Source organism: Amblyraja radiata, chromosome 22 (assembly GCF_010909765.2).
Source record: "Amblyraja radiata isolate CabotCenter1 chromosome 22, sAmbRad1.1.pri, whole genome shotgun sequence".
In the NCBI taxonomy this organism is placed as follows: domain Eukaryota; kingdom Metazoa; phylum Chordata; class Chondrichthyes; order Rajiformes; family Rajidae; genus Amblyraja; species Amblyraja radiata.
In genome coordinates this window covers 2,350,100-2,374,520 of record NC_045977.1, presented here as the reverse complement: position 1 = coordinate 2,374,520, position 24,421 = coordinate 2,350,100, and the positions used below count along the sequence as shown (strand labels likewise).

At 44.0% G+C, this 24,421-nt stretch overlaps 1 protein-coding gene across 1 annotated transcript in view; it reads left to right on the top strand.

Moving 5' to 3' along the window:
- The window catches only part of xylt1 (xylosyltransferase 1), a 303,503-nt gene extending 279,432 nt beyond the window's left edge, over window positions 1–24,071 (top strand). The window contains exons 10-11 of the mRNA XM_033040266.1: window positions 9,988–10,321; window positions 19,975–24,071. Of these exons, the coding sequence (XP_032896157.1) occupies window positions 9,988–10,321; window positions 19,975–20,297 (657 nt within the window). The 3' untranslated portion in view covers window positions 20,298–24,071. The remainder of the gene's footprint in view (window positions 1–9,987; window positions 10,322–19,974) is intronic.
- The last annotated feature ends 350 nt before the right edge of the window (window positions 24,072–24,421 follow it).

Below are 24,421 nucleotides of genomic sequence, written 5' to 3'. Positions count from 1 at the left end.
AATTATGTCTACATACAATTAAAATGTGATGCAATTGGTGGCATAGTAGTAGATTTTCTTCCTTTAAGGCATTCAGTAATATCTTACACTATTGAGTTGCAAATGGTTGCAATAATTCTTCCAACACAAGTCCTGGTTAATATCTACCTCCTAACAACAGTTTGTGTGTTTGATGTTTCTGCCAGGCATCCTATGCAAAGTGAAAAAGGACACAAAGTGCTGGAGTAATTCAGTAGGTCAGACAGCATCTCTGGAGAATGCGAATAGGATCTTCAATAGATGTCGGTTGACGATTTGGATATTATAACATTATTTTGCAGTAGGGACAGGAGATAGCTCTGGCAGATAATATTAAGCATAATCCAAAGAGATAATCCAAAGAGATGTTGTACATATGGATTTTAGCAAGGCATTTGACAAGTTTCCTCATGGTAGGCTGTTCTGGAAGATTAGATCGCATGGGATCCAAGGAGAGATAGCCGACTGAATATAAAATTGCCTTCACGGAAGGAAGGAGAAGATGATGTTGGAAGATTGTTTTTCAGTCTGGAGGCCTGTTGCTTATGATGTGCCTCAAGGTTCGCTGCTGGGCCCATTGCTGTTTCTTCATAATCATAATTATGCTTTATTAGCCAAGAATGTTTTGCTACATACGAGGAATTTGATTTGCCATACAGTCATACCAATAAAAAGCAACAGGATACACAAAATACATTTTATCATAAGCATCCACCACTAACTCCTCCACATTCCTCACTGTGATGGAAGGTGAAAGAAAAGTTCAATCTCTTCCCTTCTTTGTCCTCCAAGGTCTCGAGGTCGGGGGCCTCGAGACTTCTGTTGATGGGATGGTCTTGACTCCTGTAGCCAGCGGTCGGGCCCTCCACATCGGGGCGATCAAGCTCCCGCATCAGGGGGGATCTCAGCTCCCCCGCGCTGGGCAATCGGACCCCCGGTCGGAGATGGTCTAACCTCTTGTGACTTTGGGGTTTCCCGATATCAATCTCTACCCGAGACTGCAAACTCCTCGATGTTGAAGTGCGGTTGGAGTGTCGATCCCAGGCAAGGGATCGCAGGCTTTGATGGTAATTTCATGGCCCCGTGGTGGGGCTCAAAGTCAGTCATGAGCAAGGCCGCCAGCTCCATGATGTTCGGCCGCAGAGCGACCAGAGATACGATCCGGAAAACAATCGCATCTCCAGCAAGGTAAGAGATTGAAAAAATAGTTTCTCCCGACCCCCCTCCCCCACTCCCCACATAAAACAAACCAGAGAACATTAACACATACTTTTTAAAACACACTAAAAATAACAAAAAATACGAAAAGTTTATATCAACAACTTGGATGGGAATATAGAAGGTATGATTAGTACGTTTGCAGATGTCACTAAAGTGGGTGGTATTGTAGATGGTCATCAAAGGTTCCAGCAGGATCTTGATCATTTGGGCAGGGGAAGGAGAGGAATGGTTAATGGGGTTTAATGCAGATGAATGTCAGGTGTTGCATTTAGGGAAGTCTAACCAGTGCAGGACCTTCACATAAATGGCAGGACTTTGTTATCGTGCAGAGGGATCTAGGAATCCAGGGACGTAGTTCCTTGAAAGTGGCGTCCAATAAGGACAAGAAGGTTTTTGGCAAATTAACTGTCATCATTCAGTGTATTGAGTATCGAGGTTGAAATGTTATGTTACAGCTGTACAAGGCGCTGGGATGTTGCTTGACTCTGTGGCTTTGTCTTCATCATAGAACAGAAATCTCCTTTTCAGTCCAAGGTATAAATGCAGTCTCCTTGAGCTGTTGCTCTCTGACCTCCTGTGCAAGTGACTGCCATTGATTTATCCTGTCTGCCCCCATGCAGCCATATTCCTTCTCCATTATATTTGCGATATCTCTTTATCCCATGGCAGCCTGCATTCAAACAGTTTCCACATGGCAGCCTGCATTCAAACAGTTTCCAATTGCCAAAGACTATCTCGAGATTGGTTAAGCAATATAAGGTGCTAAAGTGTTGAAATCCTGGTTCCATTGACCTTGTACTGAGGTCATAAGGTCACAAGAGATAGGAGAAGAATAAGGTCATTCGGCCCATCAAGGTTACTCCACGATTCAATTATGGCTGATCTATCTCTCCCTCCTAACCCCATTCTCCTGCCTTCTCCCCATAACCCCTGACACCCATACTAATCAAGAATCTATCTATCTCCGCCTTAACAACATCCATTGACTTGGCCACCACAGCTTTTTTCGGCAAATAATTCCACAGATTCACCACCCTCTGACTGAAGAAATTCCTCCTCATATCCTTCCTAAAGGAACATCCTTTAATTCTGAGGCTATGGCCTCTGGTCCTAGACTCTCCCACTAGTGGATACGTCCTCTCCACATCCACTCTATCCAAGCATTTCACTATTCGATGCATGTACTCATCTTGACTGCATATCTTAACCAACCTTACCACTTCTCTTTCATAGCCATTTCATCATCTGCCATTCCCTGCTCCAAATCCACCTCTAGTTATTGCCTTACTTATTGACTGTCTAATGAATTGCAAGAATGTAACTTGATGAAGAAATAGCTTCTGCAGAATTTATCTTTATGTTCACTGAATTCCTGAAAAACATACAATTTACAAGTTTTATTTTCTTGCACACAGCATTGAAGCTTATTCTGAAAATGAAATTATATTCAGTGATCTGAGAATCTGCACTTACAGAAATGTAGAGCAGCAGAACCGTTCACATCTAGAGAGTGCTTCTTGGGCCATTTATCGGAGAAAGTGCCCAAATATATCAAAGCAGCTCAGTGTTGCAAACCAAGGAGGGCAGCCGTCTGGGGACCTTGCGTCCTTATGGCATTAACATTGAATTCTCCCAATTTGGCTAGCCCTTGCTGTCTCCTCCCCTTCCTTAACCCTCTAGCTGTCTCCTCCCATCCGCCCGCCCTCGGGCTCCTCCTCCTCCTCCACTTTTCCTTCTTTCTTTTTCCCCCCCCCCACCCCCCATCAGTCTTAAAAAGGGTTTCGGCCCGAAACGTCGCCTATTTCCTTCGCTCCATAGATGCTGCTGCACCCGCTGAGTTTCCCCAGCAATTTTGTGTACCTACGGGCAGATACCATTGCTTGATAATAAGGGCAACTTGAAACAAAAAATGAGATTGTGAGCCGGCAGCAATTAATGCATGGGTTTGTGTTTGCCTTACTGAATGTGAAAACTGTAACCTAGGAGTTCAGCTGAAGGGAGAAAGCAAATTAGCATTCATATTGTAGCTCAGCATGCTTGAAAATTGCTGCTAATGTTTGTGCTTTTGCGTGTGCAAGAAGTACTCAATCGGGCTAACACCAGGCACAGAATTGAGCCAAATAAAGCATGTCTGATCGCCTTTGGTTGAAAGTAAGCATAATGTAGCTCCCTCTAGATTACTATTACACTTTAACTATTAACCTCTTCCCTTTGTGGCTTGCAAAGGATTGAGCTCTGCTTAGTTTAGAGATACGGTGTGGAAACAGGCCCTTCGGCCCACCGAGTCTGCACCGAGTGATCCCTGCACATTAACACTATCCTTCACACACTAGGGACAATTTACATTTATACCAAGCCAATTAACCTACAAATGTCTTTGGAGTGTGGGGAGGAAACTGAATATCTTGGTGAAAACCCACACGGTCACAAGGAGACCGTACAAACTCTGTACAGCCAGCATCCGTATTCGGGATCGAACCCGGGTCTCTGGCGTTTTGAGGCAGCAACTCTACCGCTGCACAACCGTGTCGCCCTATGCTTCTCATTTCCTCATTCACCATGCAAAACAAGACCATAATAAGTCAGCTTTCCAGCCAATAACTTGCTATCAAAACATGGAGGGGACGGGGGACACAATATTTTGGTGGCCACGCACGCATGCGCACACACACACACACACACACACACACACACACACACACACACACACACACACACACACACACACACACACACACACACACACGAGGCTTTGGAGGCTCAATCGAGCGCTAAATGCAGCTCAACTCTGCCTGTCTCAACGGGTTAACTACAGCCCTGTCTGGACTGACGGGACACCAGCACTGCTTCTCCGCGCTGGCCATATTTCCCGCGAGTCCAGGAAGGGCTATAGGCTCACCTGGTGGGACAGGCAGAGTTGACCTGGTTTAGCGCTGCTTCTCTGCGCTGGCTGTGGGCCTGGGGGGCACTGCACCGGTCTGACTACCGACCAAAGATCCTATAGCTGAGGATCTTTGCTGCCGACCTCTCTGGCCACCCGCGGGGGGGGGGGAGGGGTATGCGGGAAGGGAAAGGACAGCGCCGGAGACCCGGCCGGGATCGATCCTGCCTGCGGATGAAGCCACGTCTGTGCCACGTCTCCCTCCTCCAATCACCGCACTCTATCCTCAGGCCCACCCCCCCCCCCCCTCCTCCCTCCTCCAATCATTGCGCTGAATCATCATGTCCCGCCCCCATTGCCTGCTGACTGATGTCTCTCTCGTCCAATCGGCGCCCTCGATCTTCAGTCCCACCCCTACTGTCTCGCAGAAAGTGGAGATTTCACCGGGTTTTAAAATCCGGATTTCAAAAGCGTGTCCCCTCTGGCCCCCCCGGGTTTTCCGCCCCTGTTTCCAGCAGCACTATCCCAGAACATTTCTTTTAATGTTGCACTCTGGCAGATCGTTATTGTTATCAATGCCAATTTTTAGAAATGTCGGATCAGAATGGTCATTTCTACAATTCAGCTGTGTCACGGCTCTAGTTTATAACATTATGAGAGACAGATATGGTAGCTAGTGAGTAGACAAAAAATGCTGGAGAAACTCAGCGGGTGAGGCAGCATCTATGGAGAAAAGGAGTAGGTGACATTTCGAGTTGAGACCCTTCTTCAGAATAGCTAGTGAGAATCTTTTCCCCAGAGTGGAAATGTCAAATACTAGGGGCCATAGGTTTAAGGTGAAAGGGGTGAGAAGGAAATGTGTGAGGCAACTAGAGGCATTTGGACAGATACATGAACAAGCTGGGTGTAGAGGGATATAGCACCTTGTGCAGGCAGATGGGATTAGTGTAGATTGGCATCATGGTCGGCACAGGTATGATGGGCTGAAGGGCCTGTTCCAGTCTTCTATTGTTCGGTGTACAATGTACATAAAGTCCACCTGTCTTTGGTTTACAGACATGTATAACTTTGCCAAATCCATTCATCTCAGCATTGAAGATGTGCCTTGTCCCAGTACCCACAGCACTTCAGGAAGGAATGCTCCATAATTCCATAACCTGCATGTGCAAAACAGCTTCTTCATTAGCATCCCAAGTATCAGAGGTCTAAGATTAGGGCTCAGTTTCCAAGATCTACATTCTTCTGCCAAAGTATTAATCCAGAAAAATAACTTAATCATTTTAAATACAGTGCCGGGTGCACCCACAACCTTTTGAACTCCGGAGAGGGTAAGCCATGTTCACACAATATCTCAAAGTTGAACTATCTGAGACTGAGCGACATCACTGACAGATCCAGTCCATTTTTGCTGCGGGTCAGGCGCCTGCACTCTAGCTGGTGTCACTACAAAGCTTCAACCACTGCAAACAACCACTACAAACAAGGATTACAATTGCAATCCTCTCGAGACCGAAGCCAAAACTCCATTAACCTAATTGGAATTTTAGATTACGACTTCTTCATTTCACTCAAAAATTATATGAATAGATGCAAGAGATGTGCAGCTGGCTAAACAGTCACACCTCCAGGTATATGGTCTATTTTGTGTAGAGAACACTTTCTTGTGCTCGTCTAAGATGTCCCAGGGATTCATTCCAAGGAATATTATTCACCGACGACAATATACATGGGAATTGGAATGAGCTTTTTGAAGACGTAACCAAGAAGCATGACGAGGGCTTTGCATTTTGTTTACAAGGATTTCAGCTGTAAGATTCTAGATGGTCGGCTGCTCTGGAGGGTCAGATCGCATGGGACCCAGGGAGAGCCAGCTGACAGAATTGGCTTTATAGAATGAAGCAGAGATGTATTGGTGGAAGGTTGTTTCTCAGAATGGAGACATGTGATTAGTGCGGTGCCTCAGGGATCAATGCTGGGCCCATTGCTGTTTGTGGTTTAAATCAACCATTTGGATGAGAATCTATGGCATGATCAAGGCAGATAACAGATGGGTAGTATCGTCGACAGTGAAGATGGTGCTCAAAAATTCTAGCAGTATCTTATCCAGCTGGGGAGATGGGCTGAGCCAAGGCATTGTCTGTCCATTCCCTCCACAGATGCTGCCTGGCCTACAGAGTTCCATCAGAACTGTGTGATTTGCAAAAGATTCCCGCAACTGCAGTTTATTGTGTCTCATTCTAAAACTAACATTGGGCAACCTGTAGAATGAACTAATGGAAAGTATCCCTGGTGCAAAGATGGAGCTGACAAGGAGGGCATCGCAGTAAGAGCAGGCAAGGGCCAACATCAGCAAGTGCTCTGATAAGAATGGGTTCAGAACAGAAATCAGAAGAACACCCTCAGAGGGGTGCAGCAATGGCCAAAGAGACTCCTGTTTGTAACAAAAGTACAATACAAGATATTATAAAGATGTCCTCATTCTTTAAGGAATTGGGGTTCCCCTCTCCCATTATAGATGAGGCTCTCACTAGGGTCTCCTCGATATCCCGCAGCTCTTCTCTTGCTCCCCCTCCCCCATTCGTAACAGGGGCAGAGTCGCTCTAGTCGTCAACATCCACCCCATCAGCCGTCGCATACAGCACATAATCCTCCAACATTTTCATCACCTCCAACGGGATACCACTCCTGGTCACATCTTCCCATCTCCACCCCTTTCCACCTTCCGCAGAGACTGGTCCCTCAGAAACTCCCTGGTCAACTTGTCCCTTCCCACTCAAACCATCCCCTCCCCAGATACCTTCCCCGGCGACTGTAGAAGATGCAACACCTGTCACTATACCTCCCCCCTTGACAGCCTCTTCAGGTGAGGCAGAGGTTCACTTGCACCTCCTCCAATTTAATCTACTGTATGTGCTGTTCCTGGTGTGGATTCCTGTACATCGGCGAGACCAAACGCAGGCTTGGCGATCATTTCATTGAACACCTCCGCTCAGTCCACCTAAACCTACCTAATCTCCTGGTTGCTCAACACTTTAACTCCCCCTCTCATTCCCACGCTGACCTTTCTGTCCTGGGCCTCCTCCACTGTCAGAATGAGGCCCAGTGCAAATTGGAGGAACAGCACCTCATACATTATTTGGCTTGAGCAGCTTACAACACAGCGACTTCTTTAACTTCAAGTAACCTTTACTCTCCATCCCAGTTCTCCGACCGGTCTTACTGTCTACAACTACATTTTATCTCTGTTTGCTTTGTTGTTACCTTCTCCCATCTAACAATGATCTAAACTACATGTTTCTTGTTCTCCATCCCCTTTGTCCTGTTTCACACCTTACATGTCCTTATCTATGTACCGCCCACTTCCCTGACATCAGGCTGAAGAAGGGTCTCGACCTGAAATGTCACCCATTCCTCTCCAGAGATGCTGCCTGTCCCGCTGAGTTACTCCACAATTTTGTGTCTATCTTCGATTTCAAGCAGCATCTGCAATTCCTTCCTACACATAAAGTTGTCTCTCTGGCTTGTCTCCAAGGAATAGAAAGTCAGTTTATTCAGGACAAGCAAAACCCTTCTTTAGAAAAGCGATTCCTTTATGTCTTCTGTCAGAGATTCTCCATTGAAACAGCAGCTTCAATGACAGCAGGTGAATGAAGGTGACCCAGTGCAGCTTCAGTCTTGACAATCATTATAAAAGGTACTTGGGTGTAAACCAGCCTTGCTTATTGTTACAAAGGACTTGTGATTATAGAGCACACAATCCATTAGAGAACTGAAAATGAAGTTCATTGCAAGTACCAGCCAGACTGGCTTCTCTCATTGAGTCTCCTAATCACAGTCTGTGCTCACAAAGCTACACAGGAAACAGATTTCCTTGCAATCTAGTTGTTCAGAAGATATTTTGTTTTACTGGACTTTCTTTGTGAGCTCAAGAGGTGAGCTGATCTAAGTGCTTGACCTGACCATGCAATCAGCTACAGTCTGTGAGAGAAGACCCCCATTAAGGTTAGGGCTGATCTCCAGACTCCAGCAGCCTGCGATTAAAGATAAACTGCTGGAGAAACTCAGAGGGTCAGGCAGCATCTGTGGAAAGGGTTGGGCCAGGAGCCTTCCTTTCATGGTGTACCATTCCTACAATGCTATCCATCAATGGTGTGGACGTGCAGTTTACCAGGGAGTACAAGTACCTGGGAGTATACTTGGACAGTAAACTGGACTGGTCCAGGAACGCTGAGGCCATGTAGAAGAAGGGACAGCACCACCTGTACTTTTTCTGAAGGCCCAGTTCCTTCATCGTCTACAGTGAGATGCTGCTGATGTTCTACCTATCGGTGGTAACCAGTGCCATTGTCGCTGTCGTGTGTGGTGGGGCAGCAGAGCGAAGGACATGGATGACAATAGGATTAACAAACTCATCAGGAAGGTTGACTCCGTCCTGGGGGCGGAGTTGGATTCTTGGGAGGGGAGGATACTCCTCAAATTGTGGAGCATCTTGGACAATACAGCTCATCCCCTCCATGACAAACTGGTTAACCTGAGGAGCACCTTCAGCAACAGACTGCTCCAAGATGCAGCAATAAACACCACATTAGATCCTTCTTCCCTGTGGCTATCAAACTGTACAACTCCTCCCCCTTCTGTTGTGAGGTAGACTGTTGATTCTCTCTACCATTGTCCTGTTGATAAAGACATGTTGATGGATCTTTGGCTTTCTCTTCCTGAAATAACTTCTGCCACAGAAGGTAGTTGAGGCCAGTTCAGTGGCTATATTTAAGAGGGAGTTAGATGTGGCCCTTGTGGCTAAAGGGATCAGGGGGTATGGAGAGAAGGCAGGTACGGGATACTGAGTTGGATGATCAGCCATGATCATATTGAATGGCAGTGCAGGCTCGAAGGGCCGAATGGCCTACTCCTGCACCTATTTTCTATGTTTAGTCGTGCTAATATTGAGACCAGTAATGGGTATAGTGTGAGTAGAGAAGGGACTGAGCACCCAGTCTTCACCTGGTCATCGAGGAAGAAGTGTTGCTTCCAATTCATTGTGATTGTTGTCTTGCTGGTGAGGAATTTGAGAATCCAATTGTATTGGCATGAATAGAGACCCAATTCCCTGAATTTGATGATGGGTATAGATGGGGTGATAGTGTTGATGCCCAAGTCACTGAGCGATACTAGACATACATGTTCTTGTCCAATTTGCACAGTGCAGAGTGGAGTATAGAGAAATGGCATCCGCTGTTGATCTGTTGTAGCAGTTGGAGATTTGAGGTGGGTGCAGATCTGTACTATGGCAGGAGTTGATATGCATCGTAACCAACCTCACAAAGCACTTCATTGCAACATAAATGGGTGCCACCAGTCGACAGTTGATGAGGTTGTTCACCTATCGCATACTAAGCCCCCCTTACTATGGAAGTCCATTTAAAGCAGGTGGGAACCTCGATGCTTAGTAGTGAGAGTTCCACAAAAACTCCGGCCAGTTGGTCCGTGCAGGTTTTAAGAAAAATGTTTTAATGACTACCTGAAGATAGATGAGCATTCCCAACTGGGTGAGACATCGACATGAATTCAGCACAGGCTGAATTTGGTGCATGTTACACCTCGCTTACGTAACATTTGCTATCCTACTTGAACAAGATATATATGATGGTCTCAGGGAGAACATGCAAACTCCATGCAGACAGCACCAACAGCTGTGTGAAATGGGCTTACCAGGCAATGACCTCTGAACTCTATCCCACCAGACACCAACTTGCTGTCCTGTTTCACTGAGTAACAGGATACACCTGTGATCTATGATCTTCCTTTGTAGGTGTTGATACTATAAGATTTCCAGGCAATTCTTTAACTTGGAATTTTTTTGCTTTCAGGTTGGCACAGACTGGGATGCTAAGGAAAGAATTTTCCGGAACTACGGAGGGCTGATTGGACCCATGGACGAGCCGATTGGCATGCAGAAATGGGGCAAAGGTCCCAACATCACCGTCACTGTAGTCTGGATCGACCCCATTAACGTTATTGCAGCAACCTATGATATTCAGGTTGATTCTGGAGCCGAGTTCACTCATTACAAACCTCCGTTGAACTTGCCTCTGCGACCGGGCCTGTGGACAGTTAAAATACTGCACCATTGGGCACCCGTGGCTGAAACCAAGTTTCTGGTTGCACCTCTGACATTCTCAAACAGGCAGCTGATCAGAAAAGGTGAGTCTTATGTCTGGTAACTCAATCAGAGAATCGCGGAAAGGTGAACGCATGAAAACCTTTACAAGTTCCACACAAGCTTCGTCTCATGTGACTGCATAACTCTCTATCCTTCCTATCCTCAGGTGCTCGCTCCTTTCTTTAAATAAGCTATCTGTTCTATTCACTGCATCCACACTACATAAACAGGGAAAGTAGATTTCCCCTTCACAAAACAAAGCTAAATGGGGAAACTGCACGTTATTTTCTTCCTCTAATTCTTCAATGTTTCTTTTGGCCTCTGATTTTTGGAGTTATTTGGCTAATTGACTGTGGAATTCATCACAGTTGTACTTGATCCTGAATGTACAGTATAACATATACATGTGCCAGGTTCCGTTGGATATTATGGTATACATTATTTCCTCCTGTTGTTCAGATAGTGTCTGTTCTGTTCGTAATTGTCTGTCTTGTTTTGCTGGGTTATTTTATGTTTCACACAGTTGACATAAGTGCCCTCCTCTGACCTCTCTTCATTTCCAGGATCAATTTAAGGGATCGAGATTTGTCACTTTCTCTAATTGGTTCTGAAACCTTACCCACACAACAAATCTGTTACAAACACATATAGGCAGAGTAGAGTTTAAAATGAGAAGAACCACTTCACTTCAATCATAAGCCACCACAGACATCAAGGACTGGACAGAACCCATTATATGTACCCTGAACAAGCACTTTGTTTAACCACATCTAAGCATGTGAAGTGCAGTTACTAATTTAACAATACAAACCTAGCTTAAACATGAAAACACTCCCTAAAATTTATATTACCGTATCATTATCTGGAAGTAACCAATCACCAACAGCGTATTAGAAATTAAAATTTCCGTTACAGCCTTGATCTTTATCTAGATTTCAATACTAGTTAAAGTTAGTGTTCGCAGTCAAAAATGGGATGATAAGGATCAGACATGACATCAGCATAACTTAGATAAGAGTAGACCAACTTGCAAACTGTTCAATGAGATGGCTGATTAATCGATTCAAACAAAGCATTTGTTTCCTTTGGTTTCAATTGATTGAATGACACGGAATGGAAACAAGCCATTCAGCCCATCTAGTCCACAATGACTATCGATCACCCATTCGCACCAGTCTCATGTTAGTCCACTTTTGCATCTACACCCCAACACGGGGCAATTTACACAGGGCAGTTAACCCACAAATCTCTTTGGGACATGGGAGGAAATGAGAACTCTGGGAGTAAATCTATGTGGTTTCCAGGAAGAATGTGCAAACTCCACATAGACAGCACCCAAGGCAAGGAGAGAAACAGGGTCTCTGGTGCTGAGTGGCAGAAGCTATACCAGCTGCACCACTTTGCCGCCCTTGTCACTGAATGAATCATGTATTCATCAAAAGAGTCATAGAAACATAGAAAATAGGTGCTGGAGGAGGCCATTTGGCCCTTCGAGCCAGCACCACCATTCATTGTGATCATGGCTGATCGTCCCCAATCAATAACCCGTGCCTGCCTTCTCCCCAGGCCTAAATGTTTATTTTTGTGATTCCTGTCTCGATCATAGAAACATTGAAACACAGAAAATAGCTGCAGGAGTAGGCCATTCGGCCCTTCCAGCCAGCACCGCCATTCAATATGATCATGGCTGATCATCTAAAATCAGTACCGTGTTCCTGCTTTTTCCCCATATCTCTTGATTCCTTTAGTCCTTAGAGCCAAATCTAACTCTCTCTTGAAAACATCCAGTGAATTGGCCTCCACTGCCTGCTGTGGCAGAGAATTCCACAGATTCACAACTCTCTGGGTGAAAATGTTTTTCCTCATCTCAGTCCTAAATGGCCTACCCCTTATTCTTAAACTGTGACCCTGAGTTCTGGATTTCACCAACATCGGGAAATGTTTTCCTACATCTAACCTGTCCAATCATTTAAGAATTTTATATGTTTCTATAAGATCCCCTCATCCTTCTAAATTCCAGTGAATACAAGCCCAGTCGATCCATACTTTCATCATACATCATCCCTGCCATCCTGTGAATTAACCAGGTGAACCTATGCTGCACTCCCTCAATAGCAATAATGTCCTTCCTCAAACTAGGAGACCAAAACTGCACACAATACTCCAGGTGTGGTCTCACCAGGGCCCTGTACAACTGCAGTAGGACCGCCTTGATCCTTAACTCAAATCCTCTCGCAATGAAGGCCAACTTAGCTTTCTTCTCTGCCTGCTGTATCTGCATGCTTACTTTCAGTGACTGATGTACAAGCACAGCAAGGTCTCATTGCATCTTCCCTTTTCCTAATCTGACACAATTCAGGTAATCTGCCTTCTTGTTTTTGCCACCAAAGTGGATAACCTCACATTGGGGATCATTGCCATTACACTGGGTCGCATCCTATCTTTACATCTTCTTGCATTGCACGTTCACATTTTAAGAACAATAATGCACAAAATGAAATGCCAAACCGGATCGCAGCGGAGACCACAACTGTTTCCACTGTCACTGCATCTAATACAACTAAATATAGTCGGAAACATCCAATTAACAATAACATTTTCCTGATCTAGACATGGCAAACACATACAGGTTTGTAGGTTAATTGGCTTGGTGTAAATGTATAAATTTCCCCCAGTGTGTGTAGGATAGTGTTAATGTGTGGGGATCGCTGGTCGGCGCAGACTCGGTGGGCCGAAGGGCCTGTTTCCACGCTGTGTCTCTAAGCTAAACAATCGAAAGTAGATATGAGAAAATGCCCATAATTTACCTGAACAAAGCAGCCTCTGTAAACTGAATTATCGAGTAGTCGTATATTAGTAGTGAAACATTCCCAGAGCAGAATTTCAGGGCATACCTGAGCTCCTATTAGTAGTATCAGATGTGGTGTAACATTTGCAGTAATACTGTATTAATATGTATTGGGTGTGTGATTACACTAATTTGGTGAACTCTGCCACTGAAAAGTGATTCTCAATTTCCAAATCCTGGTCTCACCAAATCTAACCAAATTGCTTTTAATACTTCTGTTTACTGAAAAATGAATCAGTCTCAGACAATATAAAAGAGCAATTTTTGTGGCTGAAAGTTTCAGATTTCTATTATATACACTCAGACCAATTTTTACAAATTGTGTTTACCAAGCCAATTAACCTACAAACCTGTATGTCTTTGGAGTGTCGGAGGAAACCGGAGCACCCGGAGAAAACCCACGTGGTCACGGGGAGAACATATAAACTTCGCACAGACAGCCCCCATAGTCAGGATTGAACCCGGGTCTCTGGCATTGTAAGGCAACATCTCTAATGCTGCATCACTTCTTGAGGAAAGGCATGGACCAACTAACTCCAAAGCTCATTTGCTATTATCAATACTGTAAAATTAACAGATGCTGCAGTTCTTTGCATTCCTCCTTTCTCCTCTGGTCTTATTGTTGCATCATGGAAGATGTCAGGATACTTGGAGCCCAATTGCAAGTGATTCCATTGTTCCATGGATGTTATAAAACACTTTTCATTCATTCACTGGGTTGTGGATGTCCTTGGCAACGGTAGTATTTTTTGTCCATTCTATTTTGCCTCTGCAATTAACTGGCAACCATGCTGGCGGGGGTGAAGGCACACATAGGCTAAACTGGCCATTTTCTTTCTGTAAAGTTCGCCTTTAAACAACAGTCTGGTAGTTTATGATTGCCAGCGTTGATACTAACTATTTAATGTCAAATTTATGTCTGATAACTGGCCCCGGACTCTGAATGCTCATCCACCTACTTATCCTCCAGACCCTATTGATCTCGATGCTTGTGTTAAAATACTAGAAGCTTACGAGAAGCAGGCAAAATCCCTGAGAACAATGGGTCTGGCTCAAAGCTGCTCCCTTAATTAATCATTTTTTGTTTGTTCAATCTGAACAGTTGAATCATTGAACAAAAACATCACAAATGTTTTTTCTCAAGTGCTATTTTTAAACTCTCCTGCCATCTGTGAGTGTTAAAAGATTCCACATTTATTCATTATGCACTAGATAGTTGTCAGAGTGAACCAGGAGTGTTACTGAACCAATTTATCTGGTTTCAGTTTTCATGCATAATGAGTATCTAATGCATGTCATTTTTGACAATTAACGCAGGTGGATTACAGCCAGCAACCACTAGAGATTAATCAGTCCACGCACTGATTTCAAGCAACAATAATCAGGCATGGTTTTAGTTTTGCCTTAGTTTGTTGTAATCACACCTCTGAATCAGAAGGTTGTGTGTTTAAGTTTCACTCCAGATTCGATGCTCAATTACCTCAAAGAGGCCCTCATTCAGATGACATGTTAAGCTGAACATAGCACAGTGGCACTGAGCACAGGACACAGTACAGGAATGCACACTTCAGCCTAACATATCTCTGCCGACATGACACAATCTAAACGCATCCCATTTGCCTGCACTTGGTCCATATCACCCTTTATGCTTCTATGATCTCCCCTGGTTTCAGGCACCAACCACTATCTGTGTAAAACAGAATTGCCTCTTCCCTTGCATATCTCCTTTAAAATTCCCTCCTTTCTCCTTGAACCAATGCTCATAAGGTCAGATGGAGTGGAATTAGGCCATTTGGCCCATCAAGTCTACTCCGCCATTCATTCATGGCTGATCTATCTCTCCCTCCTAACCCCATTCTCCTGCCTTCTCCCCATAACTTGTGACACCCGCACTAAACAATAATCAATCTACCTCTGCCTTAAATATATCAACTAACATTCTGTGGCAATGAATATGTGGGTATGATCCACCCGTACTAACCAAGAATCTATCTATTTCTGCCTTAAAAATATCCACTGATGGCCTCCACAGCCTTCTGTGGCAAAGGATTCCACAGATTCACCACCCTGTCTGTCTAGCATTTGACATTTCCACCCTGTTAACAAGACACTATTTATTTATTTATGCCTCACAATGTTATGTATTTAGTTGCCCCTCAGCCATTCCAGAGAAAGCTATCCATTTTTATCCAGCCTCTCCTTGTGGCTAATATGCTTTAATCCATGCAACATACAGGTGAACATCTTCTGCACTCTCCAAAGTCTCCACATCTGTGGCAACCAGAATGACACACTGTCCTCCAGATGTGGCCTTACTAAACTTTTATACAGCTGCAACATGACTTCAATTTTCATACAGTGTGCCAGGTGCAATGAAAACAAGCAAGTTGTCTGCCTTCTTTTCCACCCTATTTACTTGTGTTGCCTCTTTCAGCAACCTATGGGCTTGCATCCCTTGATCCCTCTGTAAGTTAGTCCTACCATTCGATGCAAAAGTCTGCATCTGTTTCCTCAGGTGACTAAGTCATATTTTACAGCAAAAGCAGGTGAGTTACCTGGAAGAAAGATCAATATTAATCCTTCACTCAACATCGTTGAGTGGACACCCTGTAATTATTACACTGCCTTCTGCACGAGCTCTTTGTGCACAAACTAGCTGTCAGGTTGCCTACCTTACAACAATGTCTACTTTTAAACGTACTTTGTAGGCAGTAGAGCACTTGGGGATCATGAAAGTATTGTTAAAGTATCTTCAAGAAACATAGGGCTTTCCTTCAGCTTAGTTGGAAAACCAGGAAGAATCAGTCCTCATTAAAAGATCTCCCTTGATTACTACATTACATGCTCCAATTTCTTATCCACTGAAGAAAGATTATGCCAACAAATGTAACTGGAGATTCAGAATTTGGAGGGAATTAATTAGCTCCCTAAAAGTCAATTAAATTCCTCCCTCATGCCCCTGTCCCACTTCGACGATTTTTTAGGCAACTACAGGCGACTAGGCTGTCTCCACATGGTCGCTGGGGTGTCGCCTGTATGGTCTCCTCAGTCGCCCATTGACGCCAATGATCGTAGCCTGACATAGGTGCTGACGTAGGTTGTTGCCTGGTTGTCGGCGGTGCTGACCGGTGAATTCCATTGGCGACTACCTACGTCAACTGGCGACAGGCACCGGCGACTGAATTGTCTTAACTTGTCGTAGCTTGTCGCGGGTGGACGTGTGTTGTTGTAGGTGTGGTCGTAGGTGGACGTCCTAATGGTCGCCGGTGATCGGTAGCTTGCCGTAGCTTGACGTCGACTAGGAGGTAGGTTGTTGTAGACATTGTCATAGACATTGTCATAGGGTGGTCCAGTCGCTGTTTTTTCCGGTGACCTGCTACGACTATGACAGTCGCCGGCAGTCGCCAAAAAAATTGCCTAAGTGGGACAGGCCCATTAAGGTTTCTCCTTGGACTATCAAAAATGCATTTCCATTCAGCTTTTTTAAGAATATTATAAAATTTCAACAATTTAAATTAGCCAATGTAAAATAGCACAGATACATAGTACAAAAAATTGAATAATTTGGACAGGTACATGGAAAGGAAAAGTTTAGAAAGATTTGGGCCAAACACAGGGCATCGGAAATGTCCTCGCTCTTCAGGGAACGGGGATTCCCCTCCGCCACCATAGATGAGGCTCGCACCAGGGTCTCATCCATACCCCGCAACACTGCTCTCCCTCCCCATCCCCGCACTCGCAACAAGGGCAGTCCCCCTAGTCCTCACCTTTCACTCCACCAGCCGGCAAATACAACACATAATCCTCCGCCATTTCCGCCACCTCCAACGTGACCCCACCACTCGCCACATCTTCCCATCTCCCCCTATGTCTGCCTTCCGCAAAGACCGCTCCCTCCGCAACTCCCTTGTCAATTCTTCCCTTCCCTCCCGTACCACCCCCTCCCCGGGCACTTTCCGTTGCAACCGCAAGAAATGCAACACCTGTCCCTTCACCTCCCCCCTCGACTCCATTCAAGGACCCAAGCAGTCGTTCCAGGTGCGACAAAGGTTCACCTGTATCTCCTCCAACCTCATCTACTGCATCCGCTGCTCTAGATGTCAGCTGATTTACATCGGGGAGACTAAGCGGAGGTTGGGCGATCGTTTCGCCGAACACCTCCGCTCAGTCCGCAATAACCTACCTGAACTCCCGGTGGCTCAGCACTTCAACTCCCCCTCCCATTCCCAATCCGACCTCTCTGTCCTGGGTCTCCTCCATTGCCAGAGTGAGCAACACCGGAAATTGGAGGAACAGCACCTCATATTCCGCCTGGGTTGCTTGCGTCCCGATGGCATGAACGTTGAATTCTCCCAGTTTTGCTAGCCCTTGCTGTCTCCTCCCCTTCCTTAACCCTCGAGCTGTCTCCTCCCATCCCCCCGCCCTCGGGCTCCTCCTCCTCCCTTTTTCCTTCCTTCTCCCCCCCCACCCCTCATCAATCTGAAGAAGGGTTTTGGCCCGAAACGTCACCTATTTCCTTCGCTCCATAGATGCTGCTGCACCCGCTGAGTTTCTCCAGCATTTTTGTGTACCTTGGGCCAAACACAGGCAGGTGGAACTAGTGTAGATGGGTCACCTTGGTTGGTGTGGGCAAGTTGGGAATGGAGGGCCTGTTTCCATGCTGTGTGACTGTAATCAAGTGTTTTTAGTGATGAATATCCTCATACTCAGGTGACAGGGTCAACCTTTCAGTATTTTCAGCATTGTCACAGTGGTAGTGTTGGAAATCTGTGCACAGACCCCTGGAATAACACCAACGCAAGTGACCAGATAGTCTACATAAGTAATGTAATAAGGGGAATGGAAGATAATGGGGACCTGGCGTGGGGGGCACTGCCATGAGGGACGGTGAGAGAACAAAGGGGGATGCAGTGTGTGTGGGGGGGGGCACTCTAATTTTGGAATCCTCTGCACTGGAGATAAGACTGCGTTCATGTGTTTGTTCGTTCGTTCCGGTGAAGGCACACGGCAGCCAGCCAACAGTCGCTTGTCTTTTTCTTTTGTTTTCACTTTTAATTTAATTTTAATTTCAAGTTCTCGTGTACCTTGTTGACTGACCAATATCCCTCCAGGGATGAATAAAGTTCTATCGTATTGTATCGTCAAAGAGATGAGCATGACCCAAGACATTGAAAGAATGTCCTTCCTCTTCACATAGATAGTGGCAGTGGGCTTCCATCTAGGACAGTAGACATGTTGTTTGTCTTTTTAACATTATTCTGAAATAAAGCACAAACTGCTGGAGTAATTCAGTGGGCAAGGCAGCATCTCTGAAGAAAACTGATAGGTGATGTTTTGGGTCTGGAAACTTCTTCAGACTGATTGTGGTGGAGGAGAAAGCTGGAAGAGAGGAGGGGCAGGACAAAGCCTGGTTGGTAAGTGATAGGTGGGTACAGATCAGGAGGAGCAGGGGTTGAGAGGCAGATGGTTGGACAAAGGCCAGAGATAAAAGACAAAAGATGGAAGATAAGGATGGAGGAAGTACAAATTGTCAAGCCAGAGGAATATAGGTGGACGGGGAGGGGGAGGAGGGGAGAAATGGAGCAAGTTAAAATGGGGCGGAAGGAAGCAAGTGATGGAGGGGAGGGGGGTTAGGTTAGTTACCTAAAATTAGAGAATTCAAGGCACATACCATAGAGTTGTAAGCTACCCAAGCAGAATACGAGTCCTCCAGCCCCACACTGGCAATGGAGGAGCCCAGGACAGTAACTTGCTGTGACTTACTCTGATCGCTCCCTATAGAAGCATTCTGCAGTTGCTTCTTTTGAACGATAAGCTAACTTTTTATTGTGTAGGAAGTAACAACAGATACTGGTTTACACCGAAGATAGACATAAAATGCTGGAGTAAGTCAGTGGAACAGGCAGCATCTCTTTACACCGAAGATAGACAAAATGCTGGAGTAATCCATTGCAGCTCACTTTTTATTTGTCTACCAAGCTGAACAACCTCATGTTTCCCATCATTATTACCTCATCTACCACATTTTTGCACTCACTCCTAACTTATCTGTATCTTGCTGATTACAAACAAACTTCCAATGTGTAATCACATGAACTCAAGTTTACTTATATGCACAAAGTTACCCAATTTTTTTGGCGACTTGCCGGCACTCATCATAGTCGCTGCGGGTTGCTGAAAATACTTAACATATTGAAAATCCAGATGCGACCAGAAAAAGATACGACTCTTTGGGCGACTACTCACGACCATACATGTCGCGGGGTGTCGGTGGGAACTTATAGAAACATATAAAATTATGAAGGGACTGTACGGGCTAGATGCAGGAAAAATGTTCCCAATGTTGGCCGAGTCCAAAACCAAGGGCCACAGTCTTAGAATAAAGGGGAGGCCATTTTAGACTGATGTGAGAAAAAACTTTTTCACCCAGAGAGTTGTGAATTTGTGGAATTCCCTGCCACAGAGGGCAGTGGAGGCTAAGTCACTGGATGGATTTAAGAGTGAGTTAGATAGAGTTCTAGGGGCTAGTGGAGTCGAGGGATATGGGGAGAAGGCAGGCATGGGTTATTGATTGGGGACGATCAGCCATGATCACAATGAATCGCGGTACTGGCTCGAAGGGCCGAATGGCCTCCTCCTGCACCTATTTTCTATGTTTCTATGTTTCTATGCGCATGTGTAAAACATTTCCTCAAAAGGCAGCTGATTATTGTACATTTTACACAAGTATTGAAGACGTTGACTATGTGCTAATAATAATGATGAAGCTGATGGTTTAATCAGTGTTGCAGAAGTCTTTGCAGTATTGTAGAAGTTTCAATGAGTCATTTTGTTCTTATTTTGCAGAAGAAGCACTTAAGTTGCACAATGGGCCACCTAAGAATGCCTACATGGAACAAAGCTTTCAGGGCTTGAATAACGCTCTGAATATCCACGTTGCTCCGGGCCAAGCGGAACAGGCAAAGCGCAATGCAGCTCTCAGCGGCTCACAGTTGGAGAACTGGGTGGATCCCATGGTGAACAGCTTGTGGTCAGCTGTGGACATTTGTACCATTGGTCCCACCTCTTGCCCAGTGATGCAGACCTGCAGTCAAACAACCTGGAGCTCACAGAGTCCGGACCCCAAGTCAGAACTGGGTCCCGTCAAAGCCAATGGCCGCTTGAGGTAGCACCTAGTGCACCCCCAAGTCATTGTGAAAATGCAAATTTTCCTGATAGTGGGATCAATTTCTGCAGTTGGGTCTCTCCTTTAGTTCTTAGCAACAGTTCCACGATGTCTTCACAAAATTGTGGCAAAGCTAGAGCAGTGCATTTAAAACTGAAGACAGCGATGTTCACAAATGAAGTATGTGTTAGCTGGGCTGGCATGATGAAAGAAACGATCGTATTATCATGTACGAAAAAGATAGAAGGAAATTTTCGCACTCTATTTATTTAAACATTTTAGTCAGTGACTAACGAGTAGATGCTGCTTTTGCAGCTTGATATCTATATCCTACTAATAATCTGCCTTTATTGATAAAGGCATATGCCCTGACTTCCTATCTTCTTTAACTGTACCTGATCTAAAAGCCGCAGAGGTCTTAAAGCTTCAGTCAACAGGACACTTTGAATCGAGTGTAATTGTTGCACCTACTGTAAGAGTGAAAGCCTGTCCTCCTAACAGGATTATGACACTCTGCTGAAACAGGCTTTTCAGCACTGAATAATCCAAGTGTGTAACAGATGATCTGAGCATTATACTGCAGCCAGGACTGGGAAATGGATTCAGAACATGGTCATGTGTTAGCATCCCCACAATAACTAATTTGATTCACTCATGCTGAGAGTTTTAGGGACCATCACAATATTTCAAGGTAGCAATATGCCTATACTTTTTTAAATTATTTTATCATACATTCCTTCTACACTTATAGGTTTTTTATGACCTACGATTTTTTAACATGTTTTGCCAAGAAAAAAAAGTGATTGGCACTGCACTTTCAATGAAGAAGCACCAGAATTGAGCATAGCACCAGAAATGCGATTTTTAATTCGGAAGTTTAAGGTGAAGGTACAGAAGTATGTCTTCCAGTTAGCACTACAGAGGCTGTGGACTCTGTTTCCTTTTGGAATAACACAGCCACAACTATATTGCAAGCTTAGCAGTAGCTGCTGAGGCAGAATTAACCTAGAATTAACCTGAATTAACCTAACCAGCTCTTCAATAGATAGCTGAACTGATATCTTTTTATTAACATCTGAGATACTTTTTATCTCCTTCAAGCATAGTTTGCAAAATTGAGGCTCTTTGATTGGAACTATGGGCTGGAATTGCTAAATATTCAGGATTCCTGGTCTTTCGAACATTCGGTATAAGGTACATTAATTTGAACCTGGCAAACTGCATTACTGTCAAGGTGACCTTTCTAGCAATAGGCAATCTAGCACCATGTCTGGTTTTTAAACTTCATTTTAATGGAACAAATAAGCTAACTGCAAACGTATCAAATGAACCACATCCCCATTTTAACTTGACCTATTATTTGACATATGAGTGAAACAATTAACGTTACGCAGTTAGGTCAGCAGAGAGCGAGTTATTTCCATAAGCAACTCTATTTCTTACTTTATTTTCTCAGTGTCCTCCACTCAAAATCCATGTAAGATAAAGAAAGCAACATAAAAGAATGAAGATTTAACCACAAAAATTTAGCTCCTGAAGACAGCAGCAGTTATTAAAGCTGACTGAGGATTATAAAGGGTTTACATCATGTTGAATCTCACATTCTCCTATAACAGCAGCTTTGTAACAAAGTCAACATGAAGAATTACTATTGTGAAAGTGAAAAATGATGTTTTGGCACAGCTGGGCAGTGGGAGAAAGCTAAAGGTTCCTAATTGGCATTTACCTCAGTCTTCTTGAAGGGTGCCAGTTCAAACCTCTCACTACCTTGCTTCATGCTCGCTAATCAAGTACATTTCAGACATCCTTGCACTTGTGTGAGTATTCACCGTTGCTGGCTGTCACCCATTCGGTCCATTAAAACCAGGAAAAACCTGTGTGGGAGTGAGTGACCCTTTGGCTTAGACAGGTTAATGCCTGAACCTCCCACCCATTTATTCCAGGTTTCCATCCTCATTAGTGCGATCATTACATTCTTGAAGTTGATGGTTCATTTGTGGGTTGAGGAGCAGTCTTTCTGCACTATTCCATTGCAGCACTTGATGTCTTAGTCGAAACAAAGAACTGCAGATGCTGGTTAATACACAGCAGGACACAAAAGTGCTGGAGTGACTCAACAGTTCAGGCACATTGCTGGAGGACATAAATAGGTGATGTTTTACGCAGAGACTCTTCTTCAGGTTCTTCTGAAGAAAGGTTTCAATCTGAAAAGGTCACCAATCCATGTTCTCCAAAGATGCTGCCTGGCCTGCTGAGTTACTCCAGCACCTTAAATCCCTTTGGTGTATTAGCAATCGGGTGAACTGACAACCCACCAGATTGATTCAAGAATCTGAATTGGAACAGGACTTGCTAAATGCTTAGAAAAAGGAATGGTTTTTAATATATTAATTGTACATTAACAGGTGGAGAGGGTGGGAAACAGCGATCAGGATTGCATTCCTCACTGATCCATTTCACCCACATTTGGATCACATTTTATTAATCTACAAATATTCTCTGTTAGCCGATTTTTTAAAAACTGGCTTCCTCTTGTAAGAATCAATGTATCTCAGCCCTGTGGGTGAATGATAACTAGATCTGTGTAAGAGGTATGGAGTCATACAGTGCTATCTATCTGTTTGCATCTGCAGTGGTAACTTAAGCTGACAAAAGAAGACATGTATATGTTAGATATGGCGGCATGATTAATTTATAGTTTGTAGCGATACTGAAAACAGCAAATAAATGTGAAAAGACTGGTGGGCAATTCATTTTGATATTTTGTGTCCTGCCCCTGCCCCTCGATCATTTAAAAAAATAGAATTATTTGAAAAATTCGATTTCTCAGCCTGTAAAGGGTTGAATAATGGCTGACTCGCTGTGTGCTGCTAAATTCATTATGAATGCAAACTAACTGACTGTATTCCCCAAGGCTCGATCTTCCCAGATTCAGCCTTTGAAATGTACACAGCAGGTACTCTTTTTCAATTTGTTCAACTTATCCAAATGTACAAGTTAAAAGCATAAAGTTGACGAGCAAATTTCACGACTGAGTGAACAAAGTCTTCTGTGGGGGAGGGGATTTGTGAAATTGTTCCCCAGCTGTCCATTATCAAGTCTGTATGCTGTAGACGCCCATGCCTTCTTCCTTCCACAAGGAGGGGGCTCTATCATGGGTGCTACCTCACATGTACATGGGAGTTCATTTTACCTGATGTTATAGATATTGAAATTATCTACTGAGCCTGTTTCACCTGAGCTGAATGTATCATCTATGCAAACTGATCCGTGCCGTGAGAGCTCATCAAAATTGAAGATAAACTTGCCAAAAAAACTGCAAGATGCTGTACAGATGTCTCTGATAACAGAGCAAATATTCAGGTGCTGCTTCACTGCACCATATTTGTAAATTGTCACATATTTTGTTCAATGAGCTTTGTTAGTCTCATTTAGGTCAATTTCTGTCCAAAGACCCTTATGAAAGGGTCTTGGGGTTATTAAAGCTACACTTGTTCAATGTCAACAAATGTGTGGATGTCAGATAGTTAGTGCTGGCTCTCCTTATAAATTGGTGATCACACCCTCATTTTAACAGAAGGAAAATGACCAAGTGGAGTTTAAAAATATGACTGCTATTTTGTTAAAGATCCAAATATGCATTAAAAGAAATCTGTAAAGAATTATTTTATAAACTGAACCTGTAAATACAATGAAAGAAGGACAAATTCCAATATGCAGCATATTGAAAGATGTAAATATTTTGTTATTTATTTAAAGTAATAAAATATTTTATGTTTAAAAATATCTTTAATTTGACCTTTTGATCAAAGTTCTGAAAACCAGTACAATTTCCTGTATGTAGAATTTTATTCCGCAAATAATTGCACTAGCTGTTTTGCACCCACTTGCCCTCCTATTAGCAGAGAGAAAAAAAAACACAGAAATTGTGCCTTAGCTGCCTTCTGGTGTGAAGAAGTCTGCTTTTGTTTGACAAAGCAAGATATTGCAGATTGTCAACAGTTGTATTAAATGCTGTATCATACCAAAAAAAACTGCTTTTGTAAATAGATGCCTTCTGTCATATTGTGTTTTTGATTGCAAAATTTTAAAATACAAAAAAAATTGCGTCATGCCTTTTACAGTATC